General features: G+C 47.8%; 1 protein-coding gene across 1 annotated transcript; it reads right to left on the reverse strand.

Annotated features, from left to right (window-relative positions):
* On the reverse strand, positions 1-25,197 carry Gdnf (glial cell derived neurotrophic factor). Its single transcript, XM_048368187.1, has 3 exons — positions 24,953-25,197; positions 20,794-20,970; positions 1-3,014 (listed from the first exon to the last, which is right to left on the reverse strand). Exons 2-3 carry the CDS (start codon positions 20,942-20,944, stop codon positions 2,530-2,532), a joined length of 636 nt encoding a protein of 211 aa, XP_048224144.1. The 5' UTR covers positions 20,945-20,970; positions 24,953-25,197; the 3' UTR covers positions 1-2,529.
* Positions 25,198-25,651: the final 454 nt, after the last annotated feature.

Below are 25,651 nucleotides of genomic sequence, written 5' to 3' on the forward strand. Positions count from 1 at the left end.
GAAATACAGAAGTACAGAGAGCAATAGAAATGAGCTTTTATTTGTAAAAAGTTACAAAATGATATTGTACAAAAATAAAGTCTGTAGAGAACTTTGGTTGCATAACACAAACGAATGAAACAGATCAGAGAAGTCAGAACTTCCAAAGAAGTGCACTCCTTACTGTATCAGATGGTAATCACAATGATAAAGAAAAATCACAAACTTTACCCTTTTGTGGATTTGGAGGAGCAATTTGTCCCCATTAGAACCTGCTTGTGGTATGGAAGTGATGCTGGAAACAAGTCACCAACACCCTCTGAGCCCCATCGCCTCTTGGAGCAAGGACTTTCCATGGGACCTAGGGGCTGGGGCAGAACTTGAATCATCAGGTACCACATCCACCTGGATCCTCTGAAGTGAACAGACGATCCTGGGGCTGCATCTGAATTGGGCTGGACAGTTGGAGTTGTCACTGTTTCGAGCAGGAGAGGGTGAAAGAGAGAAGCCCTTTTTCTTTACTTCCCAGTCATGCCAGGGGAGTGGAAAGGACAGAGTGGGAAGGAACCTTGAAGAACTTGGGTCTTTGGGGACAAGGAGAGGATGTCGGGTAATTGCCATTTATTGTTTACTTTGAAAAATTAACATGATTATTTGAGGGAGGCCAGTGGTTCATTTAATTGCTACATCTGTCCTAGTTGTATGGTTAACAGCCATTAAGGTAATAATAGATTATCTCCTGGATAAAAATCCCTTTTATGAAATGTGTAACAAGTTCTAACATAGGGCCCAGGACAACATTGATATGCTAGCTGCCAGATAAACGTGTCAAGAGTGGGTATGGGATGTGGCTGTCCCCATCCTCTGCTTCCTCCCCTCCCACCGGGATGTGAGGCCTAGCCAGACATCACCGTCCATCCTTTACAGCCACTTTCTCCCCAGGAGCCATTAGGTGAACAGGCACAGTGAATATGAGCCCCAGAAGGACCTGCTTTCTCTGCAAAGGCATCTGGGCACTCCAGGCTGGGAGCCCTCAAGAGTGAGGTGGGTGAGCAAGGACAGAGGAAGAGACGCCACAGGGCAGGGCAAACCTCCTGGCACAGGCCTTCATTTTACCTTCAGGTTGACATTAAATCTAGGACTACTTACCAATAGGAATTTAGCCTTTTAAATACGTGCTTACAAATATTCTAGATATATGTGGAGAAGAGCTTAAATACAACAGAAAGTGAAGTATAGGGCATATTTTTCAGTGATGGAGCAATGAAGAAATGAATGAAGCCCAGTGCCAATGGTCTCTGCTCACCACTCCTGGCAAGAAAGCCACCAAGATGCTCCTTCACTACATATATATTTTTTAAAGCAAAAATTAGGGGAAAATGCTGAGATCTATGGAAATTTATGAGGGATTTTTCTTTTAAAAAGGTAAAGTAAGTGATTTTTTTGTCTAGCGACAACCTTTTTTAATACTTTGAAAAGCATGGACCCTTGTTCCCAATTAAAATTTCCTTTGTCACCTTTCTATGCATTTTGTGAGCACATATGCTTTGGCACCGTTGAAAAGAAACTTTAATAAATAAGGGAAAAGAGAGAAATTCATTAGTGAATGGTAATAAATAACAATAACTTAAATCTTAATAAATATCTTCTCTATATTTCTGTATCTGAAACAGATGCATTGCATCGAGTAGCTTCTCTGGTCACTGGTGACCACGCATGAACGGAGTTGGGTATGTAACATCCGTCTCTCTGTAAACCGACAGGCCCCAGGCGGGTCTCCCTGGGGGCAGAGCTGGGCCTTCCCTACTTGCCCTCTTTCTAATACTGCCGAAAACCACAATTTGCTTCCTGTTTCTGAGGACATAAGGAAATACCTTTGGGGTTGTTTTGAATCATGTAGACAGCCTTTTGGGTTCCTGGCCAACTTCTTCCCATCCTATCACCATGTTCAAAATCAATTACCAAATGGTTACCCCAAATGCTAGTTGCAGTTAAACCTCAGGCTTCAGCTTTCAAACTCAAAGGTTATGATCTTTTGTGTCTCTGCTTTTCCCCCCTCCCTTCTCCTTCCAGAGCATAAATCCAGAGTGAAAGCAAAGTGAACCTTTCTTACTTTCAGCAGTAAAATGCCATGATAAAGGAGTGCCATTTCCCTGGTGTCTTCAGACACGTGGAAACGAACCACGGGAGACACACTGGCCTGCTTCTCCGTGTGCATCCGCAACTGTGACCGTGGTCGGTGACGGTGGATTGTATCAGATCAATGCTGGCATCAGCCCAGCACGAACACCAGCCCTGAGCTTCTGGTGACATCCGTTGCCATTGTGGAACATCAGATGGCTAGCTCATCTTTCTCCTATCCAGTTTTCTGTAGCTCTACCAGGCTCCCATGATGGCTGCCTTCCTCTTCTACCTTTTCCTCCTCTTCCTTTTCCTCTTCTGCCTCCTTGGTCCTCATCTTCCATTCTGGGCAAACATTTCTTGGGAACCTTGGTCCCTTTCTTTGTACTGTAGCAGGAATGCAATACACAGCAGTCTCTGGAGCCGGAGTCAGATACATCCACACCGTTTAGCGGAATGCTTTCTTAGAATATGGTAAACCAGATTATCATCTAAAAACGACAGGTCATCGTCAAAGGCGATGGGTCTGCAGCAAGCCTGCCCTACTTTGTCACTCACTAGCCTTCTACTTCGGGATAAATTCTTAAGTATTTTGTCATACATCGTCTCAGCTGCATCACAGGAGCCGCTGCAGTACCGGAAGATCAGTTCTTCCTTGGTTTCATAGCCCAAGCCCAAGTCAGTGACATTTAAATGTATTGCAGTTAAGACACAGCCCCGATTTTTGCCCTTCTGGCCTTTGCGACCTTTTCCTTTGGAATTCTCTGGGTTGGCAGCTGCTGCCTGACGATTCCGCTCTCTTCGAGGAAGCACAGTCATTTGTTTATCTGGTGACCTTTTCAGTCTTTTAATGGTGGCTTGAATAAAGTCCATGACATCATCAAACTGATCGGGAAAATCCTCTGGCATATTTGCTGTTCAACAAGAAAATAGGAGATGTCACATGAGACAACAATGATCATTTCAGGCGATCTTCTAGATCAAAGTGCTCCCAGAAATCCATCAGCACTGGACCCACAATGAAAGGAGCAGCCAGTTCAGCCAAATGCCCCCATAACCCCTAAGCAGCTAAAATGTGCCTTCCAACACTTCCTAAAAGTAAGACTTCAGTTGAGAGGGGAGACTAACATGGGACAGGGGGTTGGTGACACACTACCTTGCCGAACAGAAATCTTTACAAGTGTGGTTTTCATTAAGAATGACATCTGTCCGTTTGTGCAAGTTGACAGACATGCCTATGAGCAGGCTGACCATGTAAGGCTGTTCATCCCTCGTCATCTAACCTAGTGTGTTCTCAAGTTGACCCAGGCTCACTCAAGTGCAGATTCTCCAATTTGCCCTCGAAGGCCTCTAGGTTTTTGGTTTGGGGAAGGATCAAGGAACCTGCATTTTTAACTTAATGCAAAATGAATCAAAAGATCTTAATGTATATATAACCCGACATTTTGAAACTTCTATAAGGAAAACACCTAACGATACAAATGTAAACATTGACGTTGTAACTAGAACTTTAATGACTCAGAAAATAAGAGCCTGAATTAACAAATTTATCAAATCAAAAGGCTTTCGAACGTTAAAGGAAACAATGACCAGAACCAAATAATTGAGAGATATCATACAAAATGGAGGCGGGGGACCTTCATGTTTAACATGATCTTGAGGAATTGTCATATATGATCCGGTAGACCAAACTTTGAGAAACACTGTTGTAGAAAAGGGACTGGAAAAACCTCTGCCATTTTCATCGAGGGTGTGGAATGCTTTCCCTGAACAAGAAGTATTTGGACAGAGCGCGCGAAGAGTTCCAGACCTAAACTCTATTTGAAAACTTCTTTAAAAAAACAAAACCCCACAAAGAGATGGAAAAGCAGTTTATATCTCACTAACAAAGAGATCAATTTGTTGATTCCTTTGAATGGCATGACTTTAACAAGAAAGATTAAACGATAGGTTAAACGATAAGTTAGGTTAAACGATAAGTGAAATGAGAGGCAGTTTGGGAACGGACGCCTGCTACTGAGGGCTCCCACCGTCTGGCTGCAAAGAGCTGTAAGGTGTGGGTTACAGAACAGTAAAGAAAGGATGAGGCGTTGAAACCTCTTGGTGTTTTCTGAATACTCCAGCGCTTGCTTTGCTGACTAAGAGGAAGGTAACAAGTGGAACAACTGAATACATTTCTAAACGGGAAGCAAATCTCTTGTTAATTAGGAACCAGGCCTTTTATGCGAACCTCACCCATTTTCAGACAACTTGGTGTGTATACGTGTGTGTGTATGTACACACATACATATATGCATATATATGGCTTAGAAAAATATACTTCAAAAGAGCTGTTAGTCAGAGCAAATGCTTTTCCCCCAAGATGGTGCTCAAGCATAGAAGGGTTACATTGTGTCTATCATAGCTCAAAGCATTCTATCAAAAGCCTATTTAATTTTTAAAACATAGCAGGTTTGTAAAAAGGAAATCTAGCAACCGTGTATATGTGTTTTGTGTGTGTGTGTTTAAGATGGTAGTCTTAGCTAGCTTTTATATTTTAATAGGATAATATAAATTATATATATATATTTAATATAATAAGTAATCATGACAAGTCTTGGAACTGGAATCCAATAGTATGTTGTTTCTTTGTTCTGCCAGTCTTGGGGCTTGAACTCAGGGCCCTGGATAAATCCCTGAGGTTTTTTGCTCAATGCTATTATTCCACCACTTGAATCATAGCTCTACTTCTGACTTTCTGGTGGCATAGGAGTCTCACAGACTTTTCTGTCAGGACTGGCTTCAAATCTCAGCCTCCTAAGTAGCTAGGATTACAGGCATGAACTACAGGCAGTCAGCAACATGCTGTTTCTTGATACCTAAAATTTCTAGCTGAATGGTTCAGCTGCACAGAAGTGACAAAACAGAAATGACAAAACTGCTTCTGTTCCAGCTGATGCCACACCATCTTCTGGCTGGAAAACTGCAGCAACCCCTGGGCTCTTCTATCCAGATGGATGTTCTTAAGATGTGAGCTCAGATCACCTTCCTCCCTCTGCTCAGCCCTCCGTGTCTCCTGAGGCAGAAGCGCAAGTCCATACTGGATCAAAGGCCCCCTCCGGCCTGGCCTCTGCCCCTGGCTTTGGTTATCTCCAACCCCTTCAGCAGCCCAGGCTTCCTTACGGTTCCTCAAAATGAGGTTTGTCCACCTCAGCACCAGTGGCATTTGGGTCTGTGTAATTTAGGATACATACTAGACTGTTGAGTTGCATTCCTGGCCTCCACCCAGGAGATTTTAGTAGCATCTCACAGTTCTAGTCATGACAAACAGCAGTGTCTCTAGACTTGGCAAAATGTCCAGGGGGGGCTCAGTCTTCCTAGTTGAGATCACAGCCACGCAGCCAAGGATTCAAGCCTCAGAGCTGGCTGTCTCCTCTCTTCCTGAACCTTTGTGCTGCTCCACACCTCTTTTAAGTCAGTGTCCCAGTGTCATGATCACCTGGTCTTCCCGACCACCGATCCATCTGCCCTGCTTCCCCCCACCCCCAGCATGAAGCGCACTACGTCCTCACGCACTCTCTAGCGGAGGTCTTATGTTCATACCCATGCTCTCTTCTTCTCAGACACAATGACAAGAGGCAGGAACTGTGTGTGGCTTGTTCAGTGATGTTTATAAACAAGCACTCAGATCAGGTCTGGCTCCCAGGGGTCCTGATAACTCTGTTATTGAATGAACCAGGTCACTTTCAGAGCAGGAAAGAAGGGGACACGGGGACTCGCACTGGGACCTACATCCCTAAGCAGCCCAAATGACATGGGAGCCTGTGCTGCCCTGAACAGCACAGTCACTTCCTTTACCTTCCTCACCTCCCCGCAGCTTCAAAGCGCAGCCTCTTCCCACCTCAACCTGGTTCTCCCCAGGGGCTTCTGGGAGGCGTGATTCTTAGGAAGCTGGAAAATGGCAATGCCTAATTCTCAGTTCCTTTGATCGGTGGACTTCCTTTGGGAAGTTTTCCTTAGACCCTGCCACTACCACCATTTCAAAATCTTTAAATCACCATAACTTAAAAAAACAAACTGCTTATTTAAAAGAATGGTATAACTAGTATATGCACATATATGTATGTATATGCTTATGCTATTTGTGATTTGTTTCCCTAAGGAATTATTACAAAGTAAAAAGAGTTAACTATATTTACTTGCAAAAATAAGTGTTCTACTGTAGTTGGAGGGCAAAGGCCATGTTTATAAATTTTAAATTCTATAATTAAGATGGCTATATTAGAGGTAATTAATCAAAACATAAAGAAGTATTTTTTAAGACTGTCTTACAAAGAACTCATCCCATGAGATCCCTGATTTTAAAAGAATTTCTGAGTAGATCATTAGGTAATCTTAGGAACCTGGGAATACAGAAAGTTAAGATTGATAAACAATCAACTGAAGATGTACAAGAATGAGGACAAAACATTACTAAAATTTTAGCATAAGTGAATGATAAAATATCTGAGTTAGAAAAGTTGAAGTTCTCTGGCTTCACACCTCATGAGTTTGTGTATTATATAATAATGTTTTTTGTTTGTTTGTTTGTTTTGCCAGTCCTGGGCCTTGGACTCAGGGCCTGAGCACCATCCCTGGCTTCTTCCCGCTCAAGGCTAGCACTCTGCCACCTGAGCCACAGCGCCCCGTCTGGCCGTTTTCCATATATGTGGTGCTGGGGAATCGAACCTAGAGCCTCATGTATAGGAGGCAAGCACTCTTGCCACTAGGCCATATTCCCAGCCCTATATAATAATGTTTTGAACCACTTTTTGGAGTGTCCATATCTAGCCTCGGATACCTTCAAAGTTCTTGAGAACATTTTCCCTCTTTTAAAACATATTGTAGCTGACTGGCTTGGTCATAAGCTTTTCACAGATAACATATGGAATGTTCAGTTAGGTTTGAATTTCAGTTAAATAGTGGATATAGTTTTAATAGAGTTAGTGTCAAATGTTACATGGAACAAGCCTTGTAATATTTGGGACATACTTATACTCTATTACGAACAAGTTTAGTGCCTTTTATTTTAAATTCTACTTGTCTTTTTTCCTGGTGACCTATGTAGTCTGTGAATGTACAAACCACTTACAGTTTTAGATGATGTAGAGAGCATGTATACTAATGCTGGATAAAGCACTTCCTGGTAATAGTCAATATATCATAATACATTGGTCCATACTCATATCATGTCTAACACCCAGAGTGAAGGAGTGAAGCCAACATAAACTGTAGACTTTTGGTGATTGTTAAGTCAATCTAGGTTCATGGATTGATTGTAGTGAGTGTACCACTCAGGTGGGGATGTTGATAATGGAGAAGGCTGGTCATTTGTGAGGATAAGAAACATATTGGGGATCTCTGTATCTTCTCTCAGTTTCACTGTGAACCTAAAACAAATTCTAAATTTAAAAATGTAATAATGCTCTTCCTGGCACCTAGAAAGTGTGCTAATCTGAGATGTAACCACTCCCTTTGATGGGGAATCTCTCTCTTTTACCTTGTTGCTAACATGGAAATTGTTCAAGCTCTAGGTGATGCTTATTGAGTTGGAATAGTTTTATCCCTTCATAATCCTAAAAAAAGAAGAAGAAAGATACAGAAATGTTTGTAGAGGAAGTTTACACAGATGTAAATTCTGGACAGAAGAATTAGAAATGAGGACAAACACATTGTATTTTTCAAACCACACACTAACCAAATCCCCAACCCCAGGCCTTTTGATGCCATGGAATTCATTCATAGAGATGCCACACTTTGTCAATTCTGGGCATGGGTGGTGGAGATTAGAAGTCATAAACATCTTACAGGGTGATGAGCAGACCCCTCTAAGCCTGTTCTTAAGAATTATGGCTGGGGGTGGTGGCACACACCTGTAATCCTAGAGGCAGAGGTAGGAGAACCACAGTCTCAAAGTTTGAGACTCTATCTAAAAAACAAACTAAAAGGACAGACTTAGGGTGTAGTGCAAGTGGTGGACACACTGAATTCAATCCCAGTATCACCTAAAACAAAAGATCCAAAACAAAAAAGAATTGCACAGCAGCCTCTATAGTCCTCCGTAACGCTTAAGGATGGACTCAGAAGTTGGTAGTTGCCTCAGTCTTCCAGGAATTCACTGACCTGAGCGCAAAAAAGGGTTTGGGGTTTAGATTAGCTTCCTAAACTTGGACCTAATGGCATACTTTTGTTCATCCTGTAAAGGACTTGTTAGAATGTTAGACATATAACAGCCCTTAACTAGTCTTCATTCATTTCATAGTAAAACACTTGCAAACCACAAAAGAACTTCATTAAAAAAAAACAAACAGGTTAAACATGCTCATTTCTCTGGTACTTGGAAGATAGGTCTTAGAAAACATAGCTACCTAACACTAAAGTTTTTGTAAAACCCAAATGCCTAAATGCACGTAAGCAATCCTTCAGAGTGCAACAAATATTTTGGCATTATTTATTTAAAATATTTTAACTTTGATGTATACTTTGTATAAACAGTGTTATTTAAACAAACAAAATCTTGTACTGGGGCACAACTCTGGGAAGAAATGGTTCACTGCAAGGTTTTATCTCTCTTGATTATGGGGAGGCAATGGTGATGGCACCTTAGGAACAAAGGACTAGGATGGTGACTATTTTGTAAAGTTAACTGAGTCTTTTGAGGAGCAATGGTTAGGGCTTTGTATAACATCTGAACCAAAATTACAAAATTCAAAACATTACCTTGGTTAAGCTGAGGCATCCATGGACAATGCATTCTATAATGTTAGATTTTTCTCTTAAAACAGTCCAGGTTAACTGTATGTTAATGAGAAAATCAGTATTCCACTTGCAGCTGGCTTGCTCTCCTCTGTCTTGGTGGACTGGGATTTCAGCCGGCCTTTAGCCTGGACTGAGGAGGGAGGGAGGATCTGCGCGGTCCTGGGGGTCTGAGGAAGGAGGAACTCGTCCTCAGTACACACAGACTTCTTTGGGAGAGGAGGCTGGGCTTAAGCTGGCTTTGGCAGATGCAAAGCCCTGGAGAGGAGGTCTAGGTGTCTCTTCCTCTGGGAGGACTGGCCTTTGCTGCATTGGAAAGCAATTAATTTGTATCTTGGAAGGGCCTGCACTATTGCACTGAGGCTTACAGGAGGGCTGGCGCTTTTCCTGAGGGCACGAAGTATGTTGGAAATCAGCTCTTGTGCACCCTTCCTTGGGGCAGTGACGAGTGACCACTTCTAGGGGCTAGACATCAGGGGAGGCCGCAGCATGTTGCACGGGGGGCTGCGGAGCTGCTGGGCGGCCATCCTGACATGTAGAACCTTCCATGAATGCTTGTCCACAGAGCAGACAGGGAAAACGGGCTCCCCCAAGCTTGGGAGACAATCAAATTCTTTGCCTGTCTGAACTACAGGTAGGTGAGGTACACGTTGCTGTGGAGGTATGTAAGAAGATGAAAAAGAAAAAGTGTGTGTGTGTGTGTGTGTGTGTGTGTGTGTGTGTGTGTGTGTGCGGGGTGATATAACTGAATGACAACTATCACTTTTCACAAACAAGCAATTTTTGCCTTTTAAGAAGATACTAACCCAATTTTCTCTCATTAATATTGAAATAGTATTACAAGAACTATGTAGCTAAGTATTATCTTTAAAATTTCTTGTATTATAAAATTTCCTAAATTGTAAATTATAGCTTCCTCGAAGCTCTTAAAAATGTTCAATACGAAGGAGGAGTGGGTGCTTACTTTCACACAGAATTGTGTCAATCTGACAGTATCAAGCAGGGAATTACATTTTTTTTTTTTTTTGGCCAGTCCTGGGCCTTGGACTCAGGGCCTGAGCACTGTCCCTGGCTTCTTCCCGCTCAAGGCTAGCACTCCGCCACTTGAGCCACAGCGCCGCTTCTGGCCGTTTTCTGTATATGTGGTGCTGGGGAATCGAACCTAGGGCCTCGTGTATCCGAGGCAGGCACTCTTGCCACTAGGCTATATCCCCAGCCCAGGGAATTACATTTTCCCAGATCCAGAAACTGAGGCCCAGAGAAAACAACTATTAGTTCAAGGCCATGTGGCTAGCATGGACTCAGTGGATTTGATTTTCAAGTTCAATCTAGTTCTAGTGCTGTACCCTATTTTTTGTTTCGGAGTAAAAATTTAATCACCATGCAGCTTTCCAAGACTTAAGGCACAAGGTAAACTCAGGACAGGAAGTAAGAAATCAGTCCATTTCCTGTTGAACAGTTCAGCATGAACCTGGGTATATGAAGTAGATCTCAAAGTTAGGCCGCCATAGACCACAGAACTCAGCCAACAGTCTCCTAGAAGGGGAAAGCCATGCCACGCAGGGGCAGCTCTCCCAGTCCTGGTTCTTATGTATTAATTCTGTGTCAGGTCTGGCAAATTCTCAGTCACAACCGGAACACCAGCAGCCAACAGTGGCAGCCGATTCAGACAGACAGGCCCCAACTCCGGAAGCTCCTCATTCTCTGTCTGGCTCTTGCTGCAGAGTTGGAGAGGATGAAGCCCAAGATTCCAGGCTAGGTCAGCCCTGAGCAGCTGCATGACCTTGGACTAGTCATTTAACCCTGCTGAGGTCAAGTCCATGCCCTCTGGGGCCCTGTCTAACTCTAAAGCCCTAAGGTATGGACTTGGCTTTCTAGCCACCTGCAGCAGAAGCAGCATCGGCTGGGCCACCAGCAACAGTGGGTATTTGGGGATCTACCGATATTCAGTCTCTTCTGTTTACCTGTTGGCTCAATGTATCTGCTATTTTTGAAATAATCCTCACCAGTCCTCTCTCAAATCAAGTCACTTCTGGTGCCCTACTTAAGACAGGCAAAAAGATGTGTACAGAGGAACCCTGTATTTGCTCCGGAACAACAACAACAACAAAATAACCCTGCTTCTAGTGTAAGATATTCTCAAACCTCAGTTGCCATTTGCACAGGTAGAGCTGGTCTCATGGCTGGAGGAAACCCGGGGTACTAAGAGGACACAATATCACGTCACAGGCTTAAATCTTTCCGTCTTTGTCACCTAAAAGTCAGATACCAGACTTGCCACTTTCTTAACATCTTCATGTTATCCTTTTTGCTTCTTCCTGTTTCCAGTATGTGTAAGTCATTCCCAGCTCATGACTCCGAGAACTGTCCATGGCAACTGCCACCAAATAGGTAGTGAGAGTGCCACCGTTTAGCCTAGAAGGTCAACGATGAGCTGCTAACTCTTATTCTTACTTGACATCCGGGGACCTCCAAAATGGGCAGCAAGAGTCCATGAGCATGTTCCAATTCTCTGAAAAGTTCTGTAAAGTATTATCCTCTGCTTCTGTTTAAACATGATGATTTAATCACTTATTTGAACTAATTTTCAAGAAAGCCCATAGATCACTAATCTCTGAATGTGGGTGCATCCTCCATTACATAAGGACCATCTTTGCTTTCCTATTTTGGACACAGAATTCATTTAGTGTTAGGTAGACTGCCTTAGTCAGAAGCTACTGCTGGGTTCACTCCAAGCATGGTCCACAGCCTCTGTTCTAAAACCAGCCAGCAGCCCAAGCAACTTACACAGCCACTATGACCCTTTCCAGAGCTTCCAATGCCTCCGCCCCCGACCCCCGGGCCGCCCCTAACAGTGGTTTGTTGACAATAGACATGACATCAGTTTAGCAGTTTAGAAAAGTCTTTGCGTTCTAAAAACTCCAATGTTTTGCCTTTTAAAAAAATTCTGGATTCTCTTAGAGCAGAAGAAAAAGACTAACCAGAATGAGAACCACTTCAGAATATAGAAAAAGGAGTCTAGGGTATACTTTTAAAAGCCACTAAAATATCATTCTAATTACTGCCTCTACCCACTTTGACCATCATAGCCTATACTCACTAGTTATACTATATTTTGAATTGTGAGCCTACAATCCCACTAAGAAAACTTTACTGGTACTTATAGTGTACTTGAAATTATTTCATGATCGCAGTCAAAACTCCACTTAGGAAACAGTATATTCATTATTGCCATTCCAATTACTCTGATTTCTACATATTGGTCAGTACTTTCATTACAGTTATACTACTGATTTACAGTAATGCAGATGACTCCCCTGGGAGAGAAAGTGCTCATTCTCCTGCTCTTTAATCAGGAAAACACCCAACAGGACATCCATTTGTGAGCTAATCCATGAACACTTGGTGTGAGCTAAAAGCACTCCACAGCCAGCAATAAACACCCCGAGCTAACGAGCACACACCATGAGCTCTGCTACTGCTCTTATAAAAAAAACTTAATAGGGAAAGGTGAGAAATTACCCAATAAAATTAACTGGGCAAAAAAACAAAGCCACTAAGGAAAAGAATCCTTGTGATGTTATCAGAGGCAGGAGAGGGTGGGGAGACCCAAAGGAACCAGGTAGAATGTTTCTTCTTTCTCCCTGCAAAGTCCTGTCCTAGCCTGAGGGGTAGCAGGATCCTATTGAGATTCTGCACTCCACTTCCTGGCCTTTCCCAGGGGATCCTCTGAGCAGCTAAGGAAAGGGAGGCTTACAGACTAGCACAAAAATAAGAGCAAGTGAAGATGATCAGAAAAGAAAAATAAGAAAGGTGAGAAATATTTTTCAATCATTTGAACTTGTTTGTTAGATTCCTGTTGTTAGAGGAGGGATTTTCCAACCTCCATAAAAGAACGTACTGGAATCTAAAGAAAGGCTTGTCAAGACATTTGTGAAACTCCAGAGTTGGCTTTTAGTCCTGTGGACTGTTTGGTGCCCACAGCAAAGCCACCTCTGAGTGTTCTGGGCTGGCAGGAAGTGGCCTTGCGGCCTGATGGCCTGCATGACTCTGGACTCAGGCTGGGTGTGGCTGCCACTCTGGTTAAGTTGTTTCACTCTGGGAGCCCCGTGCTCTAGATCTTGAAACAGCAACTGTCTCACCTTCACATCAAGGTTAATCTCAGAAAAGTTTGGAGCTCAACATTTTCCCCCCAAAATCACGTACTAGATGGGTCTCAACAGATGCGTCATCACACCAAGGGTCACTCTTCTATCACATTCAAACAGGAGCAGTGGCACGAAGATCAACTCTACACTATCCAGACCAGAGCAAGATTACCTCCGAGGGGACCCAGACCTGAGCCTCTTTTCAGTCTAGCATAATCTATAGAGGAGAGACAGAGGTCCGGACCCTGGATGTCTGGACACAGCCTGTGGACTAAAGGAGGGGCCAGTCCTGAAAGTCTGTCTGCTTCTCTGTGTGCCTCCTAATGGCCGGCGGTGAACCATAGGAGCAGCCGTGGCTTCTTTTCTGTCTTCATACCTCAGCCGTGCATGAAAGCTTCTCTCAGGGTTGGTATGCAGTTGCAAGGGAACCAGATTCCAACTTCCAAACTTGCCTTATTCTGCAACTGAGCCTGCAAGTGCTCTCCTTCCTTGTGCCCCTTTCTAGTCCCCCTTGGTCTTTCTTTCTTGCCAGAGGTATGCTAGCCACCTATCTTTCCTGTTTTACAGTGAGGCCCTCAAATATCACACAAAGATGTTCAGACACTTGCTCCTCAGGACCAAGTAATACCAAGAGTCCCTAGCATGAGGACATAGGAGGACCGTGCACATAGTACACCAAAGAAGTTTACCGGAAACTAGTCATGTGGAAATACCCAGATAAATCCAAGCTGAAGGGCAGCATGAGAAATGGATTGCAAGAGGAGTTTGTGCTTTTTCAAAAAAGTCATTGTTATTGGTAGGGGTGGGTGGGGAGTGATTGGGAACAATTTTAGATTAAGGAAGAATAAAGAGACCAGGCAGTCCAATGTAATTTGTGAGTCTGGATTTAAACAACATTATAGAGAGCATTTCCAAAATTGGGGAAAATTAAATATAAACTGCTCATTGGAAGGCAGTATCTTATCAGTTAAATTTCCTGAGATTAATAACTGACTTGTGCTTATGTAAGACATGAAACGAAGAAATCGTGAAGCCATGGCTCTATCCTTCATCCTGGTGAAGCTCCCCTGGGAAGACTAGGTGTCTCATCTGTGTGCCTCTCCAACTATTCATCTTATAATTAAAACCCAGAAGTGAGCCTCACTAACCTGGGGCGTGTTTGCTTTGAAAACGAAGTTAAACCTTTTCTCACCAAAAAGCGAGAGTTTGCCATGAACTAAAGGAGTAAAAATCTGCCAAAAATGTATTTGAAGCATATATACAGTTCCCAAATGGGCTGGAAATGACATACAATCACTTAGAGAAAGGTTGGATATCAACTTAAATGTTTGCAGTTTCAATGTATTTAGTGGTAGGTTTGCATGCAAGCAGTTACAGGACTCTGGACTTTTAAAGCCAGGCCTTTCTGCCTCAGTTTCCACTTCAGTTAAAGCTACACATTGGTGGATTTTGCCTCTGCTGAGAGAACCACAGTAACTGGGGCCAGGGGTTGCCCATTCTCTATTTATTCAAGCTTCCTGCTGTCCCTGTGAGGGAAATCTCATTCACAGTCACACATCTCCATGTGTGAATGTCTGCTTGCATTTGGCAGAGTAGAGGTGATCTGAGAACAAGTACTCCATGAGGGTTCCCAAAGTCTGACTGCTTATCAACCACTCAAGGAGACTGCTTTAGTACCAAGAGAGCCTTCTCTCACTGTGAGAAGAATCAGTGTTGTGGGAGCGCTCATACACATCCAACTTTCTCACCCAAGAGCAGCCATTAATGATACTGCTCAAAGCTGGCTCTGACCCAAACATAAATGTGTAAATAGATGATCTAAAGGAAGTTTTAATACCTTCTCTTATTTCTATTGACTTGCTTGTTTGGTTTTCTTGGAAATCTATGTTTTAGGGCTAGTGAATGTTATTTTTTTCAACAAGCCAAATGTTTTCTTAGTCTACTCAGCAGGGAACAGTCTGTGTTAAGCCAGTAAGACGAGCCTTGAGAACAGCCATCTGAGGCTTGAAGTCTATGATCTACGACCATCGACAAGTTTTTAGATCTCATTTCTTCACCCCTAAATGGGGATAACCTTGTCCAGTAGAATTCCCCAATGGCTTGATTTTAGAGGGAGATATAAACTGGGCTAATCATGTGGATAATTAAGAGGTGCTAGGACAATGCCTCTAGTAGTGAGTTTTTCTTTTTAGGTATTCACTTACATGAGGATTAATAGGTCAATTTACTTGTGCCTATGCCCTAAAGCTTTTTGAAAAGTAAGAGCATGATATTGCAGAATGAAGAATATGCCTAATGTTGTGGACCTTCTTCATGAGCAGCCTGGTTAACATTTGCTGCATGATACTTCTGAAGCAACTTCCTACCTCCTTGCACGAGGTTCTCCACTGCCATAGAAAACAGAGCAGACCCCTTCTGCTCCTGGATCTTATAGCACTGAATAATCACTTAGCAAGGTATATTACATTACCTACCATTTCTCAATGCCTCGTCCTAGCACTTGGACACTGGTCTGTCCTCCCTTTTTCTGATGCCAACACCTTCGGTACATTGCCCACACATTTTCCTATGCTGCTTAAATCTTCTTCCTGGAATTCTTTCCTATTCTGATTAGAATGAATTCAGCCAAAGTAAACTCCTCACAAAAGCCATATCATCTGTTTGATTGAGAGTTTTTCATCTACCCACCTGCCTATCTGTCTGTAGTTTACAATTAGGGATTACCAGCTACTGAAGTCCTCAGTTTTGCCTTTTTTTGATGCTATATAGCATTAAGCACATAAAGGGTGGTATTTAGTACTTGCTTCTTGATTGAGCTCAAGTGTATAATTATAGAACAAGTCTTTTTTTTTTTAACAAGTAAAGGCCACAAGTGCTAATTTTTTTTTTCTTTTTTTGGCCAGTCCTGGGCCTTGGACTCAGGCCCTGAGCACTGTCCCTGGCTTCTTCCCGCTCAAGGCTAGCACTCTGCCACCTGAGCCACAGCGCCTCCTCTGGCCGTTTTCCATATATGTGGTGCTGGGGAATCGAACTGAGAGATTCATGTGTAGGAGGCAAGCACTCTTGCCACTAGGCCATATTCCCAGGAGAGGAAAATACCCTCCTTTCATTTTTATATCACTGAAAGCCAACACTTTCAAGCTCATTGCTTAGATTGTTGGACTGGTGTAATGCCCTAAGATCTAAGACTATCCAATTCAAAAGGAGTCTTAAATGCAGTTCTCTGAACAGCAATGGTTTGAAGTAGGCCCTCGGACTAAGGCCAGGGGAAGATGCTGGTCTCAGGTCTCAAGTAAGGTATCAGTGTCTCCTAAAAGAGCCTGATATGCACTTCCTTAATTCCTAAGAGCCAGTTTCCAGCCTACATAGTAACTTTATTATGGTATTTGTTCCTTCATATAATCAGAAGCAACAGGAGGGAATGGAAGGATGGTGCTTACGTATTCAGAATTCATGGTCTCCTAACATTAGATTTAAAAGTTTAATGTGTATCTAGTACTAGAAGCTTCCTCAACTGTAGGATGGTAGGCTAAATATTTACTAAATATTTACTTTTCAGTTTTCTTTTTCTGGTCTTATGAAATATTTTAAATAATAATGTTCAAGTAGGATCAAGTAAGATAGAAAAGCTGTCTCTTGATACTGGTAGCCTTTCACTCACACCTTTGACTCACTTCCACAGGTCGTCATACCCAGCTCTGGTTCCTTCTTTCCACCAAGGAAGAGAGTCTCTCTTGTGATAATGGGAGTCTGATGAGAAAAATTCCATAGGAAATATGTGGGGAAGAGGAAGAACTGTAAAACATGGGAAGGGCCAGGGGTAGCCGACCCAGGGGCAGAATCCTAGGCAAGGCTGGCCTGCCTACGTGCTGACCAACCAATTCTAGGACCCAAAATAGCCTTCCTCTAAAGCCTGCATTTCTCTCACTGTCTGTGCTATGTCGTGTGACTTGAAATTTAGAGCAGTGTCCTGGCAGAGCTATGGCAGGATGGAGTTCTCTGGGTGCTGGGGAAAGAGCCATTGGAAGGAAGGTGACAACTCACAACTACAGTTGGTATTTATGGACCACAAGCATTCGGAAGCAATCTCATTTAATTCCCAGGCAGTGTAATATTTTCCTTATAGATGAAGGCTAGGATATAATCCCCATCTGATTTGAAGGGGTCAGCTGCTGTTCTTTCTTAGAATCCCAGTGACTCTTTTGCTCTATGCTTCCTATTTGTAGATTATCGGTACCTAAAGCAGAGATTCTAGCCTGGTAATGTCATGAATTTCAGTTCAGGAACATCATAGTTTATGTATGTGGGCTTTTATGAACTATCCTAAGATACTTTGATGTACAAGATGGTTTCTATAGGAAATTCCATGACCTGTTACCAAAATGGTAGGCAATAATCTCACTGGATTACCATGAATTGGGAATTTGATGTAATTCTAATTTAACAATGCACTGCTTAGTGTCTCTCTTCTGGTTGGCTTTCAAGCTAAACTTACTCTATCACCCAAGGTTTCTTCCTATTTAATTTTTCACACATACTACAAATGTACGTTCTCAGGAAAGTACTTCCCTGTGGATGGGGACGTAGTTATCTGTTATGTGTGCCAGGTTATCCCTAGTATCCAGAGCAGTGCCTGGTACTAACAAGGCATACATGAACTATTTGCTGAATGAACACATGCATTGAGATTGCAAAAATTAAAATACTTGTGTTTTATGCTTTTAGCTGCAAAACATATTCAGAGTTAAGATGTGGAATAAGACTACAGTGCCTTACTCAATAAATAAGACTTGAAGAAATTCGGGGAATCCTGTGCAATAGGTTTTAGTTGTGAGTTGAAGATCTTTCTCTCCCATAGAAAGTGTTTCCCTTCCTATATAAAGTCCATTTCAGTGGTTTGAGGAACCTATGGCCAGAGTTACAATAGACTTTTGTCTCCTCCCATCATGCATCTTATGCACTTTGGGTGACTTGCTTTACCTTTTTGGATCTCAGACTCAGAAAGGCTTCTTTTGAGCTTTAAAATGACGTGGTGAATTTTACCTTATAGGTTCCTCATACTCTCACCACTCCCCTATCTTAGAGAAGATAGTAGTAAAAGGAAAAAAGAATGAGCAAAGGGAGTCAAGGAGAAAAGCCCTAGGTTCCCCAGGAGTCAGCTTATAAGTCTCTGAGTTTAGACAAGAAGTCACTATATGGGTGATTATTGGCCATGAACTTTAAGCCAACCTGCAGGCAAATAAGCTAGCCAGTTATAGATCCTACTAGCTCAGTTCATAGTACAGTGGAATAGAATTCTGGATGTTTCATTTGCCTTAGAAGCAACAGGACACAAGCAATCTCAAGGGTGAGTGTAGAGTCTGTACAGCCCCAGGTCCCCTTTGAAAAGCACATAATTACACTATGGTCAATGTGGTGACAGTTCTTTTCCTTAATCACTAAGTTCTAGGTATCTGAAAGGACTAGAGTAAAGCTGAATTTATAGTACTTTCTATTTTCAAGTGAAATGCAATGACTTAATGTTTTTCCTGCCCCAGCTTTGGCCAGTTGCACCGTGCACGGTGCAGGATATAAATGTCATGTCAGCGCCGTGTCAGGGGAGTTTGGACATTGGTTGAGTTCACAAAGCCTGCACATTCTCATTCTTTTTGCCTTTCTTGCACTGACAGTCTGCTACCGAATTGGACATACCTGGAAAGAACTCAATTTGGCTCAGAATACAGCTCAATTTCTCCTTGTGCTTATTTCTCTTGTTATGTTTCTTCTAGGATGGTCTTCCCAAAGGTAAAGCAAAATTGTTTTCTGATGATTTGAAAGTAAACAGAGTAGTCAGAATCCTGTCCACTGGTGATTTAGCACCAGTTTGGGAAAATGGAAGTAATCCTCCTTTTTCAACTTCCTAAATCAGTGGGCCCCATGCTAACTTGCTGGCTGTGCTGTTCAGGAGTTAGAGATTTTCTTAGCCACTGGCATTTTGGAGCAGAGGGCCTCCTTCTATTGTACAGTTGTCTATTGTTCATTGAGTTCTACAGTTAAGTTATTCAAAGTCACAGTGTTAGTTGAAAGCACAGTAACAGTTAGATCCAGGAGCCAGGGTGTGTGTGTGTGTGTGTGTGTGTGTGTGTGTGTGTGTGTGTGTGTGTGTGTGTGTGCCAGTCCTGGGGCTTGAACTCATGGCCTGAGCACTATCCCTGGCTTCTTTTTGCTCAAGGCTAGCACTCTGTCACCTAAGTCACAGCACCACTCTGGGCCTTTTCTGTTTATGTGGTGCTGAGGAATCCAACCCAGGGCTTCATGCATGCTAGGCAAGCACTTTATCACTAAGCCACATTTCCAGGCCCCAGGAGCCAGTTTTTTGGTGTTTTTTTTTTTTTTTTTAAACAAGCCTAGGTAGACAGGATATGGCAATTATCCCTCCAGGAATTAATCAGCTTTGCAATCAGGCACTTGGTAATTTTCTCTCCACTGACATCTGAGGTAGAAAACTAGTACCTGCCATTGTGTTCATGACCCTCTGGCTTTCCCCATTAGAATCAATGCATGAAGACAATGACAGGAATTTTGTTTTTAATTTAGTTTCTATCACTAAAGATAGGTTTATGCAGGTAATTGATGGAAACTTTTAAATGTCAGAGTCAACCATATTCCCTTTTTAGCACTAAATCACTCTTAAAATCCTAATTTGCCTTAGAAAAATGCACTTTCCCTCTTTCCTGGCACTTTTGCAAGAAGATGCTTTTGTGGATTTTATTGAGCATGAAATAAGAATCACATTTTATGGATTGTTTCCTAGCCCAAGGCAGTGGAATTTGGGGGGTTCTTAGGGCATGAAGGATTCTGCTTCAGGCTGATTCTGCTGTAGCAAGACCACAGTATGTTTTAAGCAAAATAGCTAGAGGGTCAATGCTAAGGAGGTTAAGGGGAGAAAAAAGAGTTGCCAGAGTAATCACCTGTTGCTTCACTGGGTTTGTGACAACGTTTCTATTGCTACGTTGTTTCTACTGCAACCCTCTGTCTATAGCTTGTCATCTAGCACATGCCACTTTAAGGAACAGATAAACTCGGAGGAGTGGAGGGTAAGTTATAGCAAATCACAATTGACATGTTCTAATTGTTTTGCTTGTAGAACACATTGATTTTCGACTGATAAATCACAGACTTGGTTTCTAACAAGAATAACTTGGTTTTCCCTTAAGAGTAGCTTTCTCACATGTGTCTACAGCTTCTCCCCCTACTTCCCTCAGCCTGCACGATTTACCTCTCAGTCTTCCTAGAGCCGGAACTTTTCTGAACAGATGTGACACTACCCAGATGCTTGTTCTGGAAATACTGTGTTTTCTCTCCGGTTAGGTTTTGTGAAAGTCCAGCCTCTCCCCTCATAAGCACGGGTTAGTGTTCAGTGAAATCGTTTTCAGAATTAACCACAGCCAAGCATAAAAGGACTATGGAAGAAACGGGGGAAGGCATGTGTGCATGTGTCACGGGGAGGGGAGAAAGGAGCTGCGTGTCCCGTGGGGGAGAACACGCGCCCCACGCAAGGAGAAGGGTCCGAATTGCATAGATCCTCTCTTGTGGGACCAGCCATCCCGGGTCCCTCGCAGGCCAGGCATGGGAGGGGGTGTCCCCCGGGCAGCAGCGGGGCAGCCACACGCCCCTGGGGGGCCTTGCCCGCGGTGGGGAGGGCTGCACCCAGCCTTGGGGGCGGGCCTGGGGTGCTTGCGTGCGGCGGGTGGGGGCAACCCGGGGTCCGCGGGGAGGGAACGGTTCTTACAGTCAGGGCCCGGCGCGAAGGGCGCGCGGCGGCGGCCGAGGGAGCGGTCTTCGGCGGGCGCCTCGGGAAGCCTCTTACCGGCGGGCAGCGGGAAGGCGGACGCGGTGTGGAGCAGCACCAGGCAGACAGCCACCACATCCCATAACTTCATCTTAGAGTCCCGTCCGGCGGCGGCACCTGCGCGGGCGGGCGGGCCGGGGAAGGCACGTTAGTGAGTGAGCTTGGGGCGCCGAGGGCCACGGCCTCCTCCCCGGGGCCCGGCTCTCCGGCACCGCTGCAGGCCTGCGCTGGGCGACCCCGGCTTTCCGATCAAGTCCTCAGCTCAGTGGCCGCAGCTGACCTCTGCCACCCGGTCCCACGGGTCAGATTTTTCCGGCAGGGGCCCTCGCCTTCCCATCGGCAGGCAAACTCCCCGAAACGGCGACATTGGGATTCCCGGTCTCTTCCCCTCTGCCAGCGTGACCCCTGGCCGATCGGGTGCCCATGCTGCGCCCTCCACCCCCAGGGGAGACCTGCCCTCCTCGGCTGCCAGCCGCCTTCCCCAGTGCTTGGGGTTGGGAACCCCGGGAACCCCCTCTCGGCCGGGCCCCGCCGCCCACACTTCAATCTTCCAACCGAAATAACTACGTTGTCCCCACTGCTTAGCGCAGGCAAAGCCTCGGCAGGGAATAAACGCCCCCCAAATGTTTCTCCATGGCCACGAGGGAGGGATTTGCCCATGTCTCGAGCATCGGAGTCCCATGCCCTACGTCCGAAACATTTGATTTGATTGGATGTTTGCAGCTTGGTGGGATTCTGGCCCCGACCCCACCCCTCGAAGAGTCGCCGCCAGCGATCTGCGCGTGGCTCACGCGTGGACAGTTGTACCCGGTCCCCGACCAGCCGAGAGGCGCGCGCCGGCATCAGAAGGCCCTGGACTGAAACGGCGAGGAGCGGGGGTAAGCTCTTCTAGCGAGGGGCACCCCTTAACTTAGGCCTCACACCCCTGGAAAGGAGGGCGGGCGGCGTAGTCGGGGGTGGGCGAGCAAAAGGCCCAGTGAACATAGGGTGAAGCCCCACCCAGAGAGTGGGGAGAAAGCTCGGTGTTCCAGTCTCCTGGGGCCCACGGGCTAGAGCGCTCGCTCTCCACGTAGGAGATGAAGATTATCCCCCACCCTTCCACACCCCCAAACACCGACCCCAACAACTCCTTGAATGCTTTCCTAGAGCAGGGGAAAACAGTTTCCAGGTAATTGCCCCCCACCCGCGCCAGCAACCTTTCCTCCCCGTTGACTTCTGGCTTCCAGGCGCGCCGGCCCCCCTTTCCCGGTCCTCCCTCCCTCCCTCTGCCGTGACCCCCGTCTCCACCCCCAACTCCAGCGCAAGCCCCCGGAGCAGGCCACCCGGGGAAGCGTCTAATCGGGCCGCCACCTCCCACCGCAGCGGAGTCGAATGCATTTGCCATCCCTTTGGCGTCAGTTGTGGACGCAGCTGTCGGGCTGGAGCCTGGAACTCCGAGGCCCCGCGGCTCCGAGCGCCCCGGGCAGGGCGGGCGAACCCTCCCGTCTCGGGGTCGTCTCCGCGTCCCGGCGCGCAGGCCCGGGGAGAACGTCCAGGCCGTGCGGGGGGCCGCGGCGAGGAGCGAGGGGCGCTGCGGCCGCGAGGCCTCCCGCCCGCGGGGTGCCAGCTCTGCCAGCGCCCGGCTGCGTGCGAAATGGCTGGCGGTCCCGGCAGGCAGGGAGGCGCGGGGTTAATGCGCCATCCCAAATCGTGGTGCCCGCCAGCAGGAAGCGGCGGGGGCCCCAGATTTCCCTTCCGCATTAAGAGGGTTTTCCCTCTTCCCCCCGCTTGGCCGATGGAGGGCTTTTGCAATTGGACGTGGAGAGCCTCAATTAAAAGTGTGGCGGAGCTGGCAAGAGAGGAAACACTGATACACGCCCGGCCTGGCCAGAGGACGCTCCCATTCCCACCCTCGCCGGGCGCCCCCAGCCCCCCGAAGGCGCTTCCTTCCTCCCCTGGCCGGCCGGGGCGGGCGCGGCTCTCCCGTCCGCGCTGCTCAGGGCGCCCGGGCACGACGCGTGGGGCACACCTCGGGCCCCTCGGGCCCCATCGCGCGGCTCCCCCGCTTGTTTATGGCTTCTCCCCAAAGTCCCCGGGGCGGGCCGTGCTCCCCCCGCCCAGCGGGGTCTCGGCGAAGCGTGCGAATGGCTTCCCGCGCGGCCTCGTGCTGGGGGGGGGGGGATCCCCGCTTCGCTCCCCGGGCAGCGCCTCCGGGCGACCCCGCACCATCGCTGTGACGCGGCAGGCCGGTCCCCCTCGGAGACCCATGCGGACACCCGCGGCCAGGGCCTAAGGGGAGCCAGCACCCCGCGGGTCCCCAGGCCTGGGGGGGGGGGGCGGAAAGGACTCCCAGCAAAACCAGAGTTCGCGTCTACCAAGTCGCCTCGCTCCACGCTTCTGAGTTCCCGGCACCAGGGGGCACCAGAAACCGCCCGAGCCTCGCAGGGTCCCCGCGGCCCGGAGGCTGCCTTGTCATTTTAAGTGGAAAACCCCAAGAAGAACCACTCCCTCGAGCCCTCCCTCCATCCCTCCACCTGCGGATGCCCTGCCAGGCATCCCCGACTCCGGGGCTCCCACCCTCCGCGCCGCCTCCCTACTTCTCTTCCCACTTCACCTGCGGCGGTTTCTTGGCAACCCGCTTTTAGGACGCCTTCTTCCCCCCTCGTCACCCCGACTGCCTCCCGCCACCGGGGCCCCAGCACCTCCAAGAGCTGTCAGGTTGGAGGTTTGTTGGGCTTTGCCTAGAGCCTGGACTCCGGGAGACAAAAAGGAGGGGGTGGGGTGGGGAGAGGGCTTCGCTTATAAATTCAGGGGTGTTCTTTGGGGGTAAGGACAGAAATGACCGAAGGAACTACTGTACTTGACTGATGGAGGCCTTGATCCCCTATCACTGCTCAAGAAAAAAGCGGCCTGTTTCTGGAAGGCAAGCTGGGGTGGGGGTGGGGTGCCTGTTTAGAAAGCCCCAGGCCCCAGAGTGCTGGAATTTCTTGCAGGGGCGGGGTAGGGAGCCAGCCCACTTCCTGGACACTTGACACTTGTCACTTGTTGCAAAGGCAACACCTCCCCCGACCAGTCCCCCAGTGCAGGCCGGTGGAACGCGTGGCAGAGCCCGCCCGGAGGGCTTTGCGGGAGGGGAGAAGTGGTATTTCTTTCTGGAAACGCATCCATATTTCAACTGCGGAAGAAGCATCCCTCCTAGCGCGCTCGAATGGGCTGGGAGAGTTGTCTGGCCCTGGGCTGGGAGAGTTGCCCCGCGTCCTGGCCACTGACCGTCCACAAAGGTGGCGGGCTGTGAGCCGGGAGTGCTCCCGGTGTGGGCTCTTCCATTCCGAGTCTGCCACAGGCCAAACACGGGCCAGGGCACCTGGAGGCTGGGGTGGGGGCGAGGGGACTCGTGGAAGCCCTTTCCCGCCCGGAGTCGTGGGTTCCCTTCTCCTGGGTGGGGCTGGACACCCACCTATGCGGAGTCAGCCCGGAGGTGGTGCAAAGTAGTGGAAGTCAGGGCGGTAGGGGGACCGGGGTCCCAGAGGTGGGAGTTATTAAAACAATCCCTACTGGGCCTGGCGGAGGCTCTGAAGGAGTCCTTGGGGCCTCAACTGTGGTCTATGGAGCCCCCACCTTCTCCTCCACAGAAATGGGGGCGTTGGGAAAGGCAAAGCAGCAGGGCTTGAAAAAGACAAAGATGTAGCTTTGCAAACCCTGGCCTGGAGGAGGTGAGCCCCACTTTTAGGCTGTGGGTTCCTTTGCATCCGTCCCTTCCCCGGCCTCAGCTTTCTCTCCCATCACACCCGAGAGCTCGGTAGGAAGTTGCACTCGCACGCAGGGTCGTTCCTCTGCAGCCGCCTGCTCCAAGACCACCCTTCAGGGACCGGCCGAGCTGGGGAGGGGGCCTGGCCCTCTCGGGCACAGCGGGGTCTCAAGAACTCCACCGATCTTTGCCTACGCGGAGAAGGCAACCTGCTCCGGTGCAGGGCCAGCCGCTCCCCTGGCAACTTCTTTCTCTCTCGTCCCCCCGCGAGGCTCCGCTGCCCCGCGCCTCTCCGCTTCCCAGCCTCAGGCCCGCCCGGGGTCAGGCCATGCCCTCTGCCGGGGATGCCCCGCAGCCCGCTCCCCTTCTTACCTCGGATCTGGTCTCCGCAGACCCCCAGCTGGACATTAACTCCAGGTGGCCTGAGTCCCAGGCAGGAGAGCCATCCGGGCCGGGGGCAGGAGCGCAGAGCCCCCCTCAGCAGGTCAGGGGCAAGCGTTTCCAAGCGTGGGGTGGCACGGGGCGGCGAGGGCAAGCGGGAGGCGGCGGCCAAGGTTCCCGCCGCCGCCGCCGCCGCCGCCGCGCGCAGGGCGAGGGCAGCCGACACGTCCCCCGCCGGCCTCGGGTCCCCCCAGCCGCCCGGGCCTGGGGTGCGCGGTGACAGGGCTGCGCGCGCCGCGCTCGCTCCGGGCGGGGGCGGCCAGCGGCTCAGCGGGGGCCGCGGCACCCTGCGCCTCCTCGGGGCGCAGCGGCGGCGACTGCGGGACGGGCCTGTCTGATGCTGGCGCGGGAGCCGAGGTCTTGCCTGGAGATCCGAACGAGGCACCACGTCAACTCGCGCGGGCTGTCCCGTGAAGACATGAGGGCGCCAGGAGCGCAGGCTGGTCGCCCACAGCCCGGGCCGGGGGCCGGCTGGGGGAGGGGAGGCGCGGGGCCCGGGAGGGGAGGGGTCTCGCGGCCTCGGCGGGCTGAGCCGCGAGGAGGCGCCGGAACTCCCGAGGTGGGGGCGCGGGGTGAGAGTGGGTGACGCGAGGCGCCCCTCCCCGGGGTGCAGGGAGAGCGATGGGCGCG

Source organism: Perognathus longimembris, chromosome 19 (assembly GCF_023159225.1).
Source record: "Perognathus longimembris pacificus isolate PPM17 chromosome 19, ASM2315922v1, whole genome shotgun sequence".
NCBI classification, from domain to species: Eukaryota; Metazoa; Chordata; class Mammalia; order Rodentia; family Heteromyidae; genus Perognathus; species Perognathus longimembris.